Below are 21561 nucleotides of genomic sequence, written 5' to 3'. Positions count from 1 at the left end.
TTAAAATAATTATTCTTTACTATTATTACTGTAATGTTTAAAAAACTTGTTCATTCATATTCAAAAACATTATTCATGGTTTAAACATGTTTCTCACACTTGCAGCGATGAATCACACAAAATAGAGAGTAACCTTCATCATTGGTGATACTATCATTTTTGATGGGTGTATTCTGTGGTCTTTCCAGAATCACTGAACATTTCTGAAGAAGCTTTTGTTCAAATAAGTGTAATTTTAACATGTTATCTGGCAGCATAACCTTAAAAAGTGGAAAGCATTATTTTGTTGACAAAACCATCAAAGACAGCATAACAACTTTTTATGTGTGTCCTTTATAAACAAAAACATTGAAAGATTACAAATCACATGGATTATAACAACAACAACAACAAAAGAGAGTGAAACACTATTAGGCCAATGAGAACACTGTCTATTCTTATTCAGGGTATGATACAAAGATGATCAGCTCTTTCAAACAGATAAATAAGCATCAAATAGCAGAACAGAGCTATAAAGAACCACTGGCCAAGAGTTTCAGTAATAACAAAATATCGTTGGTGCATGTATGTGTGTCACTATTATAAACACTTCTTTAATATATATTTGATAAAGGTTAATCTTTAAACCTCCATTGCCAGCAATGGGAAAATTTTAGTCCAAATGCATGTTTCATTGACTTGCATTGCAACTACTCAACAAAACCACATTCCATGGGAACAAAAACTTGATATTTTTTCAGTTTTGTCTGAAAAATGCATTATTCCATAACTTCTGGGAAAAAGTGTGCTTTTTTCCGCACCTCTTATATTTACAATGGATGGATTGACCAGGAATCTCAGCTAAAGATATTTAAAGGCTCAGAACTGTAACACGGGGTTTGCAAAATTGCAATGACTGAAAGCAGTTATTCTGGCAGACTCACATTGAACAATACCAAAACATCTTTGCTTATACAATACAGCCAATATCAGTAGATTTGTATTATGATTAATATTACATTATATTAATATCACACCTAGCATTGCTATGGGCAAACATTGAACAATGATTATTTTCAAGGATGTAAATTTAAATCACAAGCCCTGCACTCAGCATAAATTCATGTAGCCCTGCTACAGTGATTACTCTAAATACCATAAACAAAACCCTTAACCATACATCATAAGTTGTATTTCACGTTACAGTATGATGTCATTATGTTTTTTTACATTTTGGAAAATGAAATCGTGCGCTCGCACCAAATAACAAAGTATTACAACAATGACAATTATTTCAAGGTGTGATCTGAATGTTTGTTGCATTACAGAAGACATCCACCTCATTGTCCAGTCATTGTCTGCTTTGTCCTATCCATCATACAGTTTCCTCACTTAGTTCCTCGATACTGAAGATCTTTGAAGCATCTGATTTATCTTGTGGATGTGTTGTCCTCCACTCCAACAACATTGCGAGTATTTCTATAAAAGCAAACGATAGAAATACTCTAGTCTTCCTCATCTAGCCATACTCGTTGCTTGGTGGCCCCCTAACCAGACTGTAGTAACCAGCCAAGGCGCCCAGACCTATATAGAGGGATCCTTTCTTCTTAGAATGCCCTGAGTCCTCGGTATACAGGGAAGAGTCTGAAAAAATGTAAACGCAAGCATGCAATTCAAAGAATCTGATGAAATAATATGGATGTTGTGTATGTGTGTGTATTGTATAAATTACATTGGGTGTTCTCTGAAATCTGACTCAGCTGTCGTAACAGCGGGTGTGTGCCATCCTCCAGCGCAGAGTCCAGGCTCCAACAGCGTGGCTGGTCTTCCCGAGATGGATGGAGGGCCTCCTCATTCAGTAATTCGGTGGCAGAGCTTCTGCGGGTGGGTACCCGGTCAAGTGCATGCTCCAGAAGCCTGCGCATTGCTAGGCTGCAGCTTTCTGGTATGTCTTCCAGAGGAGGAGCTTGTTTGTGGATCTGGGTACAGAGAGACAAGAATGTCAAAAGCAGTCAAACACAGGTGCATTTACACTATAATGCAGACACCATTTGCAATGAAGAGACATTGTATGAATTTTCTACACTAAAAGGAAGTGTGGTGTGAGAAAGGGAACTAAAACCAGGTTGAGCTTCAATACAAATATGTTGAACATTTCCCCAATTGAGGACATGGATTACATTCTGCTTTTATCAGAGACTCTTAAAAAGTCGTTATTTATTCACCCTCATGTCATTCAAAACATGTATATGAGACTTTCTTGTGTGGAACACAAAAGAAGAGCTTTTCAAAAAAATGTGATTTTATGTCTATGCAATAAAGGAGAATGGAGCCAATGTTGTTTGGTCACCAATGTTCTTCAAAATATCTTCTTTGTGTACTGCAAACCCAAGAAAGTGATACAGGTGAATAAAATAATTTGGGTGAACTATCCCTAAATGATGTGCAAAACACATGAAACTAAAGATGCTGGTGTCAGAGAAAGAAAAATCGCTTGGAAATTGCTCGTAATAGAAAGGAGAACTTGTGACTGCTCACAAGTCAATGTATGCCTTATGGTTTTTAAATGAGGAAAAAACTAAACTGAACTTACAATGAATAACACTTTGTTAAGCATTATTTATATTATATATATATTAAATAAATACAGGTAAATAAAAAACATAACTTAAAATTTTGGAAATATATGTATATGTTGCATTTAAGTATTAGTTCAGGTTATCTATTACATTGAATTTAATGCTACACAACCTTGAAGTTCGACCATGGGTATTAAGGAAACTGTACAAAAAGAACTATTCATGTTATGAATTGAAGACATGGCATGTCTGAGTTTTGCAGCCAGTCTCATAATAAGGTTTCACTGCAACCATGGACAATACTGTTACAGTATTATTTGCATATATCTTAGCATACTATACGTCTAAAACAATATAACAAAAAGTAGAAAGCACACTCACTATGTAGAGATAAGAGGGGTAGGCTGTTCGGGGATATCTCCTAACCCACGGAGGACTGCCACTGAGCATGTGTATGATCGTGGTTCCCAGACTGTAGATGTCGGTCTTTGTGTTGTGTCCCCGACATAGAACCAACTCTGGGCTCATGTACATCTATATAGAATAAAAACGACAAAAAATGCAACGAAAAACATTACAGCTCGCTGCAGGCATGCATGTTGAAACCATAACACTGAATTCTCTGAAGGCTTAACATTTCCGCCATGTAACGCAATTTTGCACATCCCCACATAAAAACATTGAACACTAGCAATGAACTGTGCTACACCGTGTGGAGTGATAAATGTGAAACCAAGCTCATTTTGGTCATTGAGGCATAAAATAAAGGTGCCATCCATAATGCACTTTTAACACCATGTAATGCAACACAGTAAACAACTTTAGTATTGTATCTGAGGGGAAATCTTCAATCCTGGTTAAATCATGCTGGACTTTCCAAATGGGCCAAAAGTCAATACTAAAGCTACTTCTGTGCATGAGTTTGTAGTTGACAAAAATGTGAGCTAACAGGCTAACAGCGTGTGTTTTAATGCCCATTGTGACCCATGTGACCGTAAGACATTTATTCACCGACATTCCCTCTTAAGGCATATTTCCACAGCACAACCAGGAACTACATTTGTATTTACAATAAATCTTTATATAAACACAATGTAGGAAATGTCATGGTCAGATTGAAGTGTGCAAACTTCTGCAGAGTGATTTTATAGACACTCACCTCCGTGCCACGTAGGTCTCTGGGAACATACATGTCATCCTTCATCTGTACTGTAAGCCCAAAGTCTACCAGCACAGCTTTGGCAGACATCAGCACAATATTACTGGCTGCAGGAACAGAAGGAGAGTTTAGTTTATCCCTTCCGGACTGAATTTACAGTCAGACACAAACACATCTGCTGTCATAAGCATAAGTCAATTTAAAAAACTGTAACCATATTTCTGCACAGGAAGAAATTACATCTTGAGGCAATGATAAAGTGCCAAGTGTGCGGATTTCTTGTATGTGCTGCAAGTTGTTTTCTAGAATGACAGTAGGCACATAACTCATGAGATGGCTAAAACCCATCTCCAGATCTTCATCTCTAAACCCCCTTTCTTCCGTTCCCCTCACATTTTACAATTCACAGAAATAACCCGGTTTTTTTTTAAGCCGAATGTCATGACCACCAATAAGAACCACAAGGCAGGTCATTGTGATCGGTCATTCATTTCACAAAACCGTGGTGCTATCTCTCTTTTCTTCAAGTAAGCCTGTCAATGTTACAGAGTCTGAAACCAGTAGTTAAACTGTCAGGCTGCTGACTAATGCATGTGAGCAATCGCATTTGGCATCTCTCTCCTGACTGGAAATTCCAGACATGAGTTGAGAAGTCATGAGTCGCGATCCTGCGTTCCGATTGGCTCTCGGGTATGACTTTACAGCAACAGAATTTTATTGGCGACAACCTCACTGCATGACATTAAATTGTGTTCTTAAGTGTTGAATGGCCAAAAACACTTCTCAAAGCCACTTGTCAGTCGCAACACTGCTGCTTCCTCTCTGTGACCTAGTTTTAGGTTCTGTAAATAAGGTGAATACCTTTCTTGACCACATAAACATGTTATCTGATTTACCTTCAGAGCATCTCTGTTGTATAAACGGAGGTTTTAGTATATGCCTGTCAGCTGTTTTAAAAAGCTGTGGTTGCAATGAAAAAGTCCTGAACTGCTGTTGACCCACAGGTGGTTAAAGACTTAAAAGTGTTTTGATACCTTAGAGCAGATGAGGTAACGTAAAGGTATTTTGGTAGGAAACTGCAGTGTTATTTCCTTTAAGTTTATTATGATCTTATCGAGTCCTTACGTTTGATGTCGTGGTGTATAATGTTGTGAGAGTGCAGGTATTCCAAGCCACGCAGAACCTGCTGAGTGACCCAGATGATCTCGAACTCTCTCATAGGACCACAGCTCTCCAGCTTCTCCAGAACCGAGCCCCCTTCACCCGCTTCCATGAACAAGTGCACAGTCTGTTCCCACAGCAGCGCCCCATAGAGCTCCGCTATATTCTCATGACGGAACCGGGCTTGGATTTCCACATCAGCAGGCTTGAAATGCTCTACAGGAATCTGAAAACAAAGAACACAATATATTAAGCAATGCTTTATACATACCATGTGGTCACTAAACAAGTCATCTTTCTACAAGAACAGCAGAGTAAATACATAGTAAAAAGCAAAAACATTACAAACATTTACGAAATATATAAAGGTTTTGAAGGCATATAGAATCAATGCTGCAATTTAATACATTTTAATATTCAGAAATTCTGTGTAATGTATGTTAGAATTGTTTTTTTCTATTGCATTGGCCACTTGAACCTCTCTATGTTTTGATATGCTCAATAAAAACGTAAAAGTCCACACTGAGTTTTTCTTTTCAAATACAAAGGCATTCTGTAAAATTACCCACAAGTCTGAAATAACTTGTGCCACTAGACGTCTGTGCTCCAAGTCTACGTCTCTGTGGGCAGTGTTTCCACAGGGGTGTATCTTTCAGGTTTCCTGTGTACGTTAGAACCATTCTCAGTTTCTGTTGATACATTGCAGGCTGCCGACTGACCCTCGGAGCATTTTAGAGAAATTGGGTTATTTCCCACAATGCGTTCTTCCCCTTTTTGAAAGCATTGAGTCTAGGTTCTGCACGTATTTCTCTTTTTTTAGCTATTTTTTATTATTCACGAATCTTTATGGCCTCAGATGAACAACACATGCTGATGCATAAGTGGTCGCAAGACATTAAGGAAAAACTACAGTATCATGTGTCAACTGGGTTTGTTTTTCTGATCATGTTTACTACCACCTTCGCATATTAAATCCTAAAATGTTCAACATAGCAGGACAAAAGCTGTTTTCCTCCTTTACTTACAAAAACTTTTGAAAACAACCACCTTGCCAAAAAAACAGTTGCGATTCATAAAATAAACATTTCTGCATTCCTGGACTTACTAGTTTGCATGCCATTCGTTTACGAGTTTTAATGTCTTGGGCCAAATGGACTTTTCCAAATGAGCCTTTGGGAACATGTCCAGGCCCTGGAGGCTTATAGGTCAGTTTCCATGGAAACAGAAGAACGTCCAAGTCAATGCGGTAATGCCCCTCCTTAATGATCATGTCTGTCTGCAGGAACAAAACAAGGAGTTAATAAGACTTCGAGTATGAACAACTAGTCAAACAAGTATGATAAGGAAATCAAATTTGCTTTAACTGAGCCAACAATTCTACACATTGCAACGGGAACCGTTGGTTCATTTGAGAATCCAGTGATATGTCGAAAGTTTGTACCTTGTTTAGCAGGACACCCACTTCTTCACCCATGTCCAAAAGAGAAGATTGAGTATTTGAAACCATGTTCACAAAGTCCAAGAGTTCAGATGACGTTCCGTAACAGACCTTTCCAAGTTTTTGCACTTGTGAGATTAGATCATGTGACTCTCCCGTGCCAGGTGTCTCCACATCCATGTCGTCTTGCGAGAAACTTTCGTCAAACGAGACGCTCGATTCCACCTCCTCGCCAACACAGTAAAAATGCTCAGCCTCCTGGATGAAGTCTTCAATATTCATGTGAGCAAGAAGCAGTTCTATTCCATCGTTTTCGTTCTTGTACTCCATCATTGATTGAATCCTGGAAAAAAGACATATGCACCCGTTTCACCACCTGTGCCATAGTGTGCATGCATAAGTTCACAAAAAATGCGCCATATGTGTGTTTACAAGTGTGGTCAGGTATGCTTCCTGATCAGCTTGTTTGCACTGTTTTGCCTGCGAGTGAGGGGGGTTTTAGGGGGGTGGGAAACCCCTAGATGAGCAGTTCTTTTTTTCCCTTCAAAACATCTACCAGAAAATGAACCTTGTTTATTCTAAAACATTTTATAGATGAGCCAGCATGAATTGACTTACAAATGGGATATTAACTTTTTCATCCGTAAAGCTGTCACAAGCAAAATACATAAAACTTTTGAAAATTACAAAAAAAGATTAACTTTTCATAACTTACGGTTATTCAGTAATAATAAAAACACACTAGTATGTACTTATTAGTACCTTCGTAGTGCTAAAATGACGCAGCCAAAAAGTTTCGGACACTGCGCAGCGCGCGCCTACCTTAAATAACGTTACTACACAAGCAAGCAGCGCAACAGATTTAGAGACCCAATACTTAACTGATTTAACAGCGAAGGACACTAAACACCTTTTAAACAAACAACCAAAAGTAATCATATAAAAACTAATATTCAATATATGATGGCAGTAGTTTTTACCTTTTAATAAGAGAAATTACAGCCGGGCGAATGCTCTCCGATTGTCCATAGTTCCCACTGACGCTCTCGTGCGCTGGAGCTCAAACATATTCCGTAGTGTGAGACGCGCGCCTCCGCACTGCGCATACGTCAACCGCGGTTTCGTTTTCTGTTCGTGAGAGGTATTTTCTCATTCACGGGTCACGTATCTTCTGCCACTGTCAGAATCTTCCATGGAAGATAAGAAAGCTGTCATTCGCTTTCACCTTCACTATGCTTTTGCGCGAGAGGAAGTGTTATACATTCAGTTATATATATCATAATAATCTGTCCTTAATGTTAAATATGTGCTTAAAGACTTTCTTAAAAGGGCGCTTTGTGAAAGGCGAAGTCTACTGGGGTTAGCCAAAACTGATACGCAATCTCTCCTCGCAGCCACCGTACAGTGAATGTTTGCGCATGCGCCAGATCGATTCAACAATGGCGGCCTCCTTCGGTGTCTATAGGTTACAAATGAGGGGTTCGGGGAAGCTTATTAAACTTTGTCATGGAGCGGCACCTCAAACACAAAGAAGATTGGCCACGTCTACATCGGCATTGAAAGGCAGAACGGTGAAACAGGCAGCCACAGCCGGTATAATTGTAGTTCTGTTGATTTACAAGCGTGGCTAAAACGCTTCTTTCATTTCTGTATTTAATGAAAACAATGATGATAACGTTACTGTCACTAACCCGAGTGTCCACCTCATTGCGCCTCTTTTGTTTTCTTCATTCCGAAAGCAAAAGGGAGTAAGTCGTTTCAAGCAATTCAGGAAGAAAGGAGAGAGCAGTCGGAAAGGTCGGTCTTGATCAGCTGCCCGGCTAAAATCAATGAAAATAAGTTTTTAGATGAACTCTCTAGACACGGGGCAATCTACAAGCACTTCTTCTACAACAGCTACGTAAGTCGGTGCGAAATGAATGTAACGTTACCAAATCAGATCAATCGTGTGTTGTTTTTAACACAAAATAACTATTTAAAAGAAACGTATGTTTTCCTTTCATGTATGTGCTACTAGTCGTACCGCCTTATAATGTAGGTTTAATTTGTTTGTAGGGAACATATGCGGTTGTTGAATTCTCTAGCAGAGAGTGCATCGCGTCATTGAAGGAGAGCACAAACATACCAGCTGTTCAACATGAAGCTGCCGTTCCCTTCAAATCCCGGTTGCTTTCACTCAAACAAACGGGGTCTGGCAGTCATCCTATACCGAATTTCCAGGAGCATTCCCCACCAACCATCAATGACCTCATCAAACTGCTCTCTGAACAGGACAGTGTAAGTGAAACTAACAGTGTAACTAACAGGGTCTATTTGTTTTTCTTAAAACCATGTCTTATTAGGTTTCTTAAAGGTGTATGGTTAGGCTCATAAAGGCTAATAGATCTACAAAGTGGAAGTTGTGTCCAGACTTTAATCTTGACTTAAAAGTGATGGTTCACCCCAAAATGAAAATTCATCCTTTACTCACCCTCTTGTCTTTTCAAATCTTTATGACTTTCTCTCTTAGGCAGAAGACAAAAGAAGATATTTTGAAGAATGTCTGTAACCAAACAGCACCGGACCCCATTCACTTCTATTGGTATGGACACAAAACCAATGCAAGAGAATGGGGTCCAGTTAACAACAGTCTTTAAAATATCTTCTTTTGTGTTCTGCGGGAGAAAGTAAGTCATACAGGTTTGAAATGACAAGAGCAAATGATGACAAAAGCTTTATTTTTGGGTTAACTGTCACTGTAATATCTGTTGGTTGTAGTTTTACTACTGCGGATAATAACAACGTTTTCCTTATTTCATCCCCAGATAGATGAGCAAATGCAGTGTCTAACCAAGGTCTTACAGCTTACAGAAGAGAACATCAGCCTGCGCTTCCTGGTCTGCTCTCTGCTCAGGGACATAGCTGGGGCATATTTCCCAGAATGCATTATCAGGCCTTTTGGCTCCACTGTCAACAGCTTTGGCAAATTGGGTTGCGACCTTGACATGTTTCTGGACCTCGATGGCATCTACGCATCAAACCAAAAAACGGTCAGTTTTTGTAGAGCGATGGTCTCACTTTAGACAACCTTTAGAATGTGTTTTTTTATTAATATAATTTGTTGCCTTTTACCTTTTGTTATTTAGGACACAAAAATATAAAGCTACATTTGACAGTATCATTAAATCATTCTAAGCAGGGCTCAGGTCTGTCTCTGGAGTACCAGGTAAAGAGAGGGGCATCGGAGCGGGTTGTCACACAAAGTATCCTCTCAGTCATTGGGGAATGTGTAGACAAGTTTGGCCCTGGATGTGTGGGGGTCCAGAAAATTCTCCAAGCCCGATGTCCTCTTGTACGCTTTGCTCACCAACCCTCTGGCTTTCAGTGTGACCTCACTGCTAATAACAGGTAACAGATTTTATTTATCAAAAGACATATATATTTAATTTAAGTCTAAAAGTCTTCTGTATTTGTGTATCTATCTGCTGAATTACATTTGGTGTTTTTATACACTCAAACTGCATTTTAAAATAAGAGAAAAATATTTTTATAGCTAAGATGGAAAGCAATTGTTAATATATTTTTAAACTGTTGTGATGTGGGCATTAAAGAAAGTCAAGTTCATCTCACACTGTACTTCCTCAAAACAAAGGTCAACCTCATGCCTCCATTTAGAACGTGACGTACAAGCAACGCACAGAAACCTGCTGTGTTTTTGTCATTCTAACTCTTATGGGTAGATCTGTGTGTTAAAAGGGGGATTCATAGTTGTTCATATAGTTTATATAGTGTGAAGCCTAGTGCTTAATTGTCCTTGCTGAGTGTATTGTGACAGATGCAATACTCGGGATAAGAACAACAACTTTATACTGAATAAAATATTAAAATATTTAGTGTTTACACATTAATAGAATTCAGACTTTTTCGAGGCAATATGACGACTTGCATCTGCCAGTTCCTTAGTCTGTCCATGTTGTAACTCAAAATTATATTTTTCTTGATTTAATTTTAAAAGTTTTCTTTTCTGAAGTCTTTGTGAGCAGACACAGGCTACCGTAAGTGGCTGTGTGTTTGTGTTTACTGCCCTTTACTCAAATAGTTATCTTGCCTTCTAATTTTCACAGGCAATCCCACTTCACACTCATTTGTTAATGTCATGTCATGTTGTTCTTCTTGAAAAAAGAACCCGTGGAGGACATTTGATTACTCATTGTTCTCTATTTTAAAGGGTAAGTTCATCCAAAAATCGAATTTGTTTGATTTTTTTACTCACCCACATGACGTTAAACATGTTTTGAGAGCGTTGACAGAGTTGTGCTTCCGGGTTTATCAGTCAGAACTCCGGCGTCTTCCCCCACGCTTAAACCGAAACCGAAAACGCACGCGCACCGTAGACAAGACAGAGGAGAATATATAGATTGAAGTTGTTATTTTGGTTTGTTTTTCGCACATATAGCATTCTCATCGCTTCAAAAATATTCAAGCCACCATGAGCAGATGGACCAATTTAATGATGTCTTTAGTACTTTTCTGGACCTTGACAAAAACTATAACATTATGTATATTAGGAGGCCTGGAAATCTCTCGGATGTCACCGAAATATCTTTATTTGTTTTTGAAGACGCCTGGTGGTCTCAAAACATGTTAAACGTCAAGTGTGTGAGGAAAAAAATCACATATCCATTTTAGATGAACTTACCCTTTAAGATCTTTAACAGTGAAACGGCATGGCTTTTTTATTTCTCTGAAATGTATAAACACTGCGATGCTGTGACGCATATTGTCTGTTTGAGTACGGGAGTATTGATCAGGAGAGTGTTCAAGAACTCATGATTATTTTTTGCTGTTTTCTTGACTCAGATTAGTTTAGCAAAACCCAAAACAGGATTTAATAGAACATTCTTCTGTGTGCAGGGTGGCCATGAAGAGCTCAGAGCTGCTTTTCCTGTATGGGACCCTGGACCCTCGTGTTCGGCAACTGGTGTTCAGCGTGCGGTGCTGGGCTCGAGTTCATGCCATCACAAGCAGTATTCCAGGTGCATGGATCACCAACTTCTCTTTAACGGTTATGGTGCTGTTCTTTCTACAGCAGAGGAGTCCTCCAATATTGCCCACCTTGGACCAGCTAAAGGAATTGGCAGGTAAATACAATCTTTAACAGCTTTGCTTCTCCATATCTCCGTTGTGTATTCCAGTCCAGTGTCTGTTGAATTTTAACATTTCAAAATCAAACCTCAGGAGTGACAAAGTCATCCAACTGCAATGTGAAAGACTTGACAGCATGACAAGAAACATAAAAATTGTGATAAAATCATTTTTAAACTTTTTCGCAATACAACAGTCATATTTGTACATGTATTTAAGAAAAGTGAACGTTCTGTCATTAGTTTAAACCCTCTTATCATTTTCAACCTGTATGACTTTCTTTCTTATGCAAAACACAAAAGAAGATTTTGTGAAAAATGTTGTTAACATAGAAACGTTGGTCCCCTTTGACTTGCATTGTTTTTGTGTCCATACAATTGAAGTGAATGGGGACCAACGGTTTTTTGTTACAAACATTTAGATCCTCTTTTGTGTTTTGCAGAAGAAAGAAAATCACACAGGTTTAAAATGAATGTTTAAACAGAATTTTAATTTTGAAGGTCAACTTTTTATTTTATGTTTTTCGTGGTTATGTACAGTGTATATATATACTGTATATATGAAGCGTTTGGTTAAAAAATTCGAACTCAATTTTTATTTTTTCAATTAATTTTAATCAAACTGCAGTTGGTTTGTTTTGATTTAAGCCATAATAACAACCACAAATATACAGCTAACTAACACAATAAAAACATGATTTTCGTAAATGAGTTATCTCATTTTGGAACCTAACTCTTTTTATATATATATATATATATATATATATAAATATATATATATATAGTGGTTTCTGAGAGAGGAGCTTTTATGAGACAATTCTATCTCATCCACTGCAGCCCCAATAAAGTATATTGGCCTGAAATGCATCAGTGTATGACACTCCTTAGAGCCGAAGGGCTACCCACAGAATTATTGTCTAGTCTACTGGGGTCACGGAGACTTACTTCACAATAGTGATACAGAATTTGTCCCTCTATTGAAGGGCACTTACATTATATTTATGTTGTGTGTGTTCCCCGTAGGAGCATCAGATAAGTGTGTCATTGAAGGAAATGATTGCACTATTGTCAGTGACCTCAGCAAGATTACAATGCAGAATAACACAGATACATTATGTAAGTACTCATAATTCAACATAAAGGTTTTTTCCTATCCAAACATAAACATGTATGTAATGCTTTGTAATACATTAATTTCTTATATTAATTAAAACATTTTTTATTCACATCCACAGTAAAACTGTTGCAGGAGTTCTTTGAATTTTATGGCAATTTCCCTTTTAACAAGTCATCAATCAATATTAGGAAGGTGAGTCATCTGCTGATGTCACACACATGCACGCACAACAGACACTGCTGACGTATTCACAGGCCTTCCACAAACATCCACCAGAGAGCGATATGTAGTCGATTAAAACTGAATTTAACATTATCACAAACATAATCATTTTATCCATCTCTGTCCTGTCTCTTTCACAGTCAGACATGTTTTTTCATTTGTCCAAATTCTTTTTTAAGTATTTGATTTTAACGTTGTACCATAATTTCTGAGCTTGTACGTGATTTATTATTTCTTACATAATTTAAAATGAGTCATTTGATCTTGCATTTTTTTACTTTTAATGCCTACCACGTTTACATGATTTCATCCATGGCTAAAAAGTCCTTTGTTAGCTGTTCATCTATTTTGATTATTTAAGAATCGTTTAAAGAAAAGGTAGAATTCACACACATTTTATTTTTGTTATTTTTCTGTCCCTGTCTTGTTTTACATACTGACTATCAGTTTTTCTTTCTGAAATGAAAAACAATGCATGCACCACTAAAGTGAAAGATGTGCAAGCCAGCCTTATCATCATGACGTCTTAACATTCCAAATGTAGTAAATTCTCGAATGCACCGTTTTGTGTACGCGTGCATGTGTATGTTGCAGAAAGATCACTGGAATGCAGGCACTTGTTGTGTATAGATGGCCAGAGTGTGTTAGTATACTGTCTCGAGGCTTAAATATCTTTCTTTATACCCTTCTGGCAGGGAAAGGAGGAGATCAAACCTGAAACCTCCCCTTTGTACATCCAGAACCCGTTTGAAATCAGTCTAAACATTAGCAAGAATGTTAATGCAACACAGCTAGAACGTTTTGTGGGACTTTGTCGTGAAAGCGCGTGGCTCCTCCAGCAGGGCGAAGTTCTTAACCGAAGTTCTAACCAAACAGCGGATTCGGTCCCAGCGTGGGGGTTCGCCGCTCTTCTCCTTCCTTCAGTCACTTCAGGAGCTGGGGTGAAAAGTCGAAGGAAGAGAAAACTGGAACCTGCTAGTTCAAGGATAAAAAACCTGTTAGACTCTCTTAAGATCAAAGGTGGAGATACTGCTGCTAAGAAGGGAAGCGCCAATAATAGGAGGTGATGTGCGTAAATCATGTTTCTCAGGGATCTTCATCCTGAGAATCGGCAATGAAGAACTTAAGACCAAAATGTTTAAAGAGGTGAACATGAGTGGTTTATTTCTACATTGCTGTGTGACTGACATTCAAACTTGCACACGGTCCAACATCAAGACGTTGTTTTTCATACCACTAGTGTTATACATGAAAGGGAAACTTTGCAGATCATATGTCATGATATGGCGTAGGAGGCAAAGGTTTATTGCAGTCATTGAAAATGGAGCTTGATGGCTGTGGTGCTGGGCTGATAACAGCAATCATAGCAGTGGAGCAGAACCTCTGAACAGTAAATGACGTTCATAGAACAGAAGTGAAGTTTTAATTTAGTGCTATCACACACAGACTCCATCCACTCTACGTTGCCATACCAACACTGTGGCCTAATGACTGAATGAGACATAATGAAAGACAACGTCACGGCACATTTTATCAGTGTATGATGGTGAAGTGAAAAGTAAAAGGAGAATAAAAGTTTACCTGTAACCTGTGAACATACAGTAACTAATCAAACAAAATATGAAAATAAAATGTGTTAACCTTGGGACCATCTAATATTCGGCTGTTTAAATTTAAAGGAACAGTTCACCCTAAAATGAAAAATCTGTCATAATTTACTCAATTTGTTCTTAATCTGTGTAGAATTTCATGTTCTGTTGAACACAAAAGAAGATATTTTGAAGAATGTAGGAAAGCAATAAGTTCCGATGCACTTTTGACTACTATTGCAATTTTTCTTACTATGGTAGTCAATTGTTACTGTTAGTTATTGTAACAGTAACTAAGAACTGTTTGGTTACAAGCATTCTTCCAAATATAATTCTCTGTGTTCATCAGAACAAAGACATTTATACAGATTTAGAACAACTAGAGGGTAAGTAAATGTTGACAGAATGTTTATTTTATGGGTGAACTGTCCCTTTAAAACTGACTGTCTCCTTTGTGAAAAACAGAGCAAAAATATTGATGACTAATCCTGCACTAAACAGATTCCTGTCCAATCAGATGGTCTCTTGAACTCCCCCAGTTGCAACCAGCTAGCAATTAGCCAATTGTGGTTGCTGGCTGACAAAACTAATACATTTTTGCCAATATAATGGTCTCTTTTATATCTCACACCTCAAACGTTTCACTGTTCTGGTCAATTGACTACACTGTGTCTGGAATATGTTCTTATGTGCTGTCTTCTTTATTTGTGATATTATTTCATTCATTTCACCTGTCCTTCGTGGAACAGGATTATTTTGTAAACTTTCAGATGGATAGAAGATGACATGGGAACAGTGCAGAACTTCAAACAAGTGAGTTTGTTTGGGTAGAAGCGCTGGAAACAGTTAGAGAACAGTTGACACACAGAGTGGAAATAGTACATGTGCTTCAAGCCCATATCACAGGACAAGTACTATAAGGGAGGAAGATGATACTAGAAGATGAACGCATGTTAATACTTATGGGAGTTCAGGCTAGTTGTCAGAGTGTACATGAAGGTTTTACCACTTGTCTTGATGAGGTCACAGGTCAAAGAGTAAAGTTGAAACCTTGCCTCTTAACCTCACAACTTTCAATCAGAGGAAGAACAAAACTGTCACTTTTAAAACTTCACTTGAACTTCAGATGCTGGATGAGAAAATGAGAAAGGTCATGGGGTCTCTGAGACAGGAAAAGGATGGGATGCTAGAGGAAGTTATATAGAGGTGCCATGAATGAACCTTAAGCCTTTTCACAGGTGGAATGTCACCCAAAGCCGTGGCAGATGTGTCCAAACAGCTGAAATGCTTTGGGGCACTGTGAGCTTATAATGTGTCTGTGTGTTTACAAAAACAGGGGTGGAGTGAGCCGTTGGATGCAATGTGCAACCTCACCACTAGATGCTGCTAAATTTCATACACTTGGCCTTTGATTTGTTTTCTTAATTGTACTCCAAAGAAGCAATGTAGGAAAGACTAGTTAACTGATGATTATTTGTATAGCATTTATGTATTTATACAAAGTGATTTGCAGTGCATTCACATCATACGTACACTGTAGGAGTATTCTCTACCAGCTGAGCTACAAGAACACTTTTGCATCTTCCACAGTGTCGACGCGACACAACAAAAGACATTAGAAACTCATTATGATTTAACCATAATAATGAGATCAGAAGGTAAATATACCTGGCTGTCTTAAAAGCAAAAGTCATCCCTAAATGCACACAGCGTCCTGAACTTTCTTCATATTTGTTTGGTCTCTGAGGAAGCTGATTGGTAGTCTTTCACTGAACTTAATGTTTTCAGGTTACACTTCAAATATTTCTTCGCATTGCTTCCAAGATAAGCAAAGCCCTGTTCAATGATTATCTCCTTAAATGATGGAGTCATATGGGGAGTGTTTTGTATGTAAGTTCAGATCTCTTTGGTCATTTTTCTCATTAGCGATGAGGGCTTGCTTTGACTACATACAGAGTGTATACTATCCTTCTACCCCAACTTATTCTTGGCTCTAGGCTTCTCTCCGGAGCCTGAAAGAATTTCAGAAGGTGGCTTGAGGGTTTGAAAAACACTGGGGGGATTTGCAGGAAAAACAACATGAAATGAAACTGATCTTGGCTTTGTTTTGGTGGAATTCTTGGGCAAAACCTGCCATTTTTACAGCCTCTTTAGATGATTTTGCTGTTGAAATTTACCATCTTAAAGCCTTTGATATTTATAAAATACTCAGGTTGTTATTATTTTACACCTTTTCAGGCAGTGATCTATGTGGCTTTAAATGTGCTGGTGTGTTATTTAATGTGTCCATAGATACATCATATACACATGCTTTTTTTAATGTCATTATATAAACATATGATCTCAGTTTCTCATGTGGTATCATTCACAACCAGGCGTAATCTAACTTCCTTTTCCTTCTCAACTTCATTGTCCAAAGTGCTGTAGGCAGTTCCCATCTCCACAGTCTGGACATTCGCCAAGCAGTCGCCCAGTAATACCAAAACATATCGACCCTTGTGTTCTTTCCTTGTCAATGAAGGGACACTTTGCTTTTCCCCCTACTGCCATTTCTGTTTCCCAAAGCTACTTTCGAATGATGACAATGTGAGAAAGCTTACGCCACAGTTGTTTTCTCTGTCAGAACCACTGAGCCAGCCAGTAGCAGCAGTGCGGTAAACTGCTGGAAAGTCCTGCCCTGTTGTTGTTCAGCAAGCGTTTTACAAACACGCACATGCACTGAGGTTCAGTTATCAGAATGGGCCTCTGTGTACACCCACAATTGCCATTGTTTTAGTTCTCGACCTCAGCAAAGCTTAATTGAGGCTGGCACCATGATTCGACCCCAGTGGAATGACAGAGCTGAGTCTAGATGCCATTTCTCTCTCTCTCGCTCTCTCTTTCTCTATCTTTCTACTGGTTTTTGAGGGCCAGGGATCTAGAATGGCCTCCCTTTACAGCAATTGGAACATATTTTCAGTTTAGAAGTAAAGTAAAGTTCATCTCTTGATATTTCAAGCCTGTATGACTTTCTTCTGTAGAAACACAAGAGAAGATATTTTGAAGAATATTGGTAACCACCACCTATAAACTTGCATTGGTTTTATGTCTATACAATAGAAGTGAATTATATATTTTAAATATCTTATTTTGTGTTCTGTGGAAGAAAGGAACTCATACAGGTTTGAAATGGCAAGAGTAAAAGAGCATTTTTGGGTGAACTATCACTTTAACGTGAGTGGTGAGAATAAACAACTAGATGTTGCACAAATGCACATACAAACTAACAATTTAGCATTCAGGGACAAGTTTGCATAAGTGTTTGCAGATCTGCACCGTTTGTAGAAGCTGTGTTCCTCTAACTCAATTGGTAGCCTTGTGTAGCAATGCAGAGGTCATGGCTTTGATTCTTAGGGAACACACATAATACTTGATAAATAAATGCGTAACATTACTGCCCTGTAAGTCACTTTGGATAAAAGCATCTGCCATGCATAAATGTAAATGTATTTTTCAGTACTTTTGCCTCATGCATGCTATTTTGCTTTAATATAAATAATTGAATAACAGCACTCTGCATTTAAGATGCTTACAAGATTATCCATATTATGCCATCATGATCTAACAATGTTTTAAAGAACATCAAATGTGACCTTTTTCACCCGAAAATGTATTGAAAAATGAAAATGTATTTCAGCATTTACTCACCCTCGTGTCATTGCAAACCTGTATAACTTTCTTCTGCAGACCCCCAAATAAGATATTTTGAAGAACATGGATTCTTAAACAACACAGGCCCCCATTGACTTCCATTGTATGAACACAAACCCCAGTGTGTTTCAGAGGATAAAGCGTCACATAATGGTTTTGAAAGACATGAGGGTGAACGAATGATGACATATATAGTGGTTTGTGGACATTATCCCTTCAACATTAAGATACATATCACATATCTCACACAGAAGTTGCCTGCGTGCATATTTGTCTACGTTTTGATCCGCAAGAAACATTTTGATGTGAGATTTGTATTTTTTTGCTCTGATTAATTCTCCTTGTATATAAGATATAATATTACAGATGTATGTTCAACAACTTTAGTCTTACTTGGCAGAGGTTACTTTTTCTCCTGTTGTGCATGCGGCTCTCGGAAGTTTTGTGGCTTGACTGTGCAGGGTGAGTAATAGACATTGAGTGTTGTCAGAGATTGTGCTGAGTTCAGTAACTGCTGGATGGAGAGTGCTGTTCAGATGAGTTCTCTCCTGTCCTGATTACATTTGTGCTTGTGATAAGTGCAGTAGGGAGAGCTGATACTGGCTAGTAGTGGGGAAAATATTTGCTTATTTAGCCTTGAGTGTGTTTACGCTAAGTCATTTGGTTTTAGCATTGTGAGTTTTACTCATGAAATGCCTTATTATAGGATGTAAAATAACACATGCATAAAACTGATTAGATTGCAGTTGGTTTGTATAAATTATAATTTTACAGCTCAACCCTCTCCAAGCATCTTGGGTTTCTTTAGTGGTGGGGAATCCATATGTAATGACATCCATTCCTGGAACTATAAACCCCATGATCGTTCTCTGTTAAATCTATTAGTGAGACGCAGCAGTTCTCCTATTTTCCTTCCTATTTCATTTCTTAAAGAATGTAATACAACGGTAGGATCTTATTCCTCTTTTCAACATTTTTTCAACATTTTCACCCCTCACTTATGGAACTAAAGGGACATTTCTCCCATTCTTCTGTCTTAGAATTTATCTGAAAGTGTAAATGGTGTTGGACTCCATCACAAGACAACTTAAAGCCGGATATTACCTGAATGCTTTAATGTGGCCGTGGTTGACAATAATGTTCGTAATTAATCATTTTCTGCTCATTTGCTGCAATCGTGTATTGTTTATCGGGTCTCTTCATAATTGCGAAAACTTATTTTTGAGGTTGTGCCACAGTCATTTTATAGTTATAGAACATCCTGTCATACAGTTGGAACAGGAGTGGCCCTGTGTGCTGGTAAATGAACTGATGTCAGTTTGAAATTAAATTTGAGTCTTAAGAGAGACTCGGCATCAGTCTATATTTGGCAGGGCAGTAACTGTGCTCTCTGCTAACGTGATTTAGGTGAATGTTGAAGGGGTTCGAGTGAAAGAAAATGAGAAAGCTATACGATCAATAGACCTTTTTCGGGCTCGACTACTGATTACAAAATAGGGTAAAAGTATGAGCAAAATAGTATAACTAGATTTTATTTATGTAATTACTTTTGATGTCATTACACTATGAAAAAACCCAGCGTAGGGTTAAAAGGGACAAACCCAACCAATGGTTGAAATTTGACTCAACAATGGGATAAAAAAACATGCATGTTTTTAAGTGTACTGTCCCTTTGATAAAATAGTAAGCAGAGAACAAAAAGTACATTATAAAAAATCATCGTTCAAATCTTTTTCATTATTTTCTGCTTGTGAAGTTGTGACGAAAGAAATACTGTTTCTGTGTCCAAGGCTTTTAAAATGTTCATATTCGTTGAAGAAAGTCTGTCCATCTTAGGGAGATATAGGTTCGAATCGGGCTTTTGAGTATTTTGGCAGGACTCCACAAGTGTTTATCATCTGATTAGACACGTTTGGACGTCGGATTTACAACAATAAACAGTAAATAATGGTAATTTGAGCTGTCTGATACAATTTCGCGAGAAATATCTGTTCGATGTCATTTGACTTAAAACCACATGACGTAACCTGCAATTTTGATTCAAACATAGATGCCGAATTACAGGCAAAAGTTTCGAATTACAGCTTTAAAGGGATAGAAAAGTAGGCTTTGTGATAGCAGGTTCGTGCACATTTTATGTGCAGGAAAGTAATGGTGGGATTAAAATGGCTGGGATAAATAACAAAGGGTCAACTGCATGTGCTGAACAGTGGTGTTTTTTCGATGGCCAGTCCCATTATTTCTGCTGAGTTCATTTGGAGTGGATGTATTTGTGGGCTGACACCGACAATGCTCGCTCTGTCAAAATAGCCTTTGTTAGGGATCCGCAGCATTATCCTATCGCCCCCGTGTAAGGACCCAGCATTCACTCTGTGCTCTGGAACTTGTTTGTGTTTGTGGTTGTTTGTGCTTCACATTGCTATCTGAAACAAAATGACTGTCTAGCTAGGTATATTTTATATATATATATATCACATATATTATGTATTGCAGATGCAATCTTTATAGCAACTATCAACTGAACGCTTTGATGACCATCAGAAAGTGCTTGTGTTTTTATACACAGGTCAGTTCATTTTATAATAAACTAGAACTGTTAAGACCTGTCTGCTGTATTGTTTGATATGCAGTAATGGAAAAACCTGTCTGCTTGATATCGTACAGACAGCAACGTCTTTGATACTGTCAGCGATGAACTAAAATAGAAAGACAGACATAAGGAGGCACTAAGTGAAAACATTCCCGTTCAGTTTAGAAAAATGAGATTCCCCTTTGAGAGATCCTGACAACTACAAGAATGTCAACTGACCTGATTAGGTAAACAAACACCTTAATGTCAAATCTTTATGGTTTTAAAGGGCAAAGATCACCTCTTAAAGCCATGAGGCTGACCTCTGCGAGGTCACATGACACATGTTCCGCACGTGCATCCTGAGGCCTGGCACTTGTTGAGCTGTTATTCTGTGGCGATGAGCTGGTCTCTGCATCCTTCCCCTCCAGCCGTTTTGAGTTCACCTCCAACAGAGGTCACCTGTCCAAGAAAACGGCCTTTGTGGTAAAGAAGTAACGTGTCCTGAATTCATCTTCTGTCAATCACTGGAGCAAAAGTAACAGGATTATTAACAGTTCCTTGGAAATAAATTCACTGGACCAAAATGTGCCATATTTATAGTTAGACAACATCACTGATTGCATAAATAAGTAGCCATGGGGAACGTGGAGTCGAGATGATGTCATTGCCGTTTAAAGGTTGTGAAGTACTTCGGGGTCTCATAATTGTCATCTTGTTTTTAAACCTGCAGCTAAACCCATTATTACATTTTACAGATGACGTCAAATAAATTAGAGCCCCAAGATTCTTGATCCAAGTGTTGCCACACATACAGAGCATCAAGAATGCAGCTCATTTCATCCCTGGTTCTGATGCTTGTGGACAAATGATCAATGATAGTTTACATAATTTTCTGTCTCACGGGCCAAGCAGAACTGTGGTCTTATAGACGG

The 21561-nt window shown here is 38.2% G+C and overlaps 2 protein-coding genes across 2 annotated transcripts; one reads left to right on the top strand and one right to left on the bottom strand.

Annotated features, from left to right (window-relative positions):
* Window positions 1-314: 314 nt before the first annotated feature.
* Window positions 315-7439, bottom strand: map3k8 (mitogen-activated protein kinase kinase kinase 8). The gene is made up of 8 exons (XM_079475749.1): window positions 7297-7439; window positions 6320-6659; window positions 5984-6154; window positions 4843-5104; window positions 3718-3824; window positions 2940-3092; window positions 1712-1958; window positions 315-1623 (listed from the first exon to the last, which is right to left on the bottom strand). The coding sequence occupies exons 2-8, from the start codon at window positions 6647-6649 to the stop codon at window positions 1499-1501; spliced, it is 1395 nt and encodes a 464-aa protein (XP_079331875.1). The 5' UTR covers window positions 6650-6659; window positions 7297-7439; the 3' UTR covers window positions 315-1498.
* An 11-nt stretch (window positions 7440-7450) lies between these two features.
* mtpap (mitochondrial poly(A) polymerase) lies at window positions 7451-14432 on the top strand. Its single transcript, XM_079475748.1, has 9 exons — window positions 7451-7909; window positions 8056-8216; window positions 8372-8593; window positions 9121-9345; window positions 9495-9703; window positions 11210-11436; window positions 12463-12555; window positions 12675-12748; window positions 13474-14432. The coding sequence occupies exons 1-9, from the start codon at window positions 7735-7737 to the stop codon at window positions 13843-13845; spliced, it is 1758 nt and encodes a 585-aa protein (XP_079331874.1). The 5' UTR covers window positions 7451-7734; the 3' UTR covers window positions 13846-14432.
* Window positions 14433-21561: the final 7129 nt, after the last annotated feature.

Source organism: Barbatula barbatula (assembly GCF_947034865.1).
Source record: "Barbatula barbatula genome assembly, chromosome: 16".
Taxonomy (NCBI): domain Eukaryota; kingdom Metazoa; phylum Chordata; class Actinopteri; order Cypriniformes; family Nemacheilidae; genus Barbatula; species Barbatula barbatula.
Note: the sequence above shows the minus strand (reverse complement) of the source record. Positions and strands in the feature narration are given on the sequence as shown.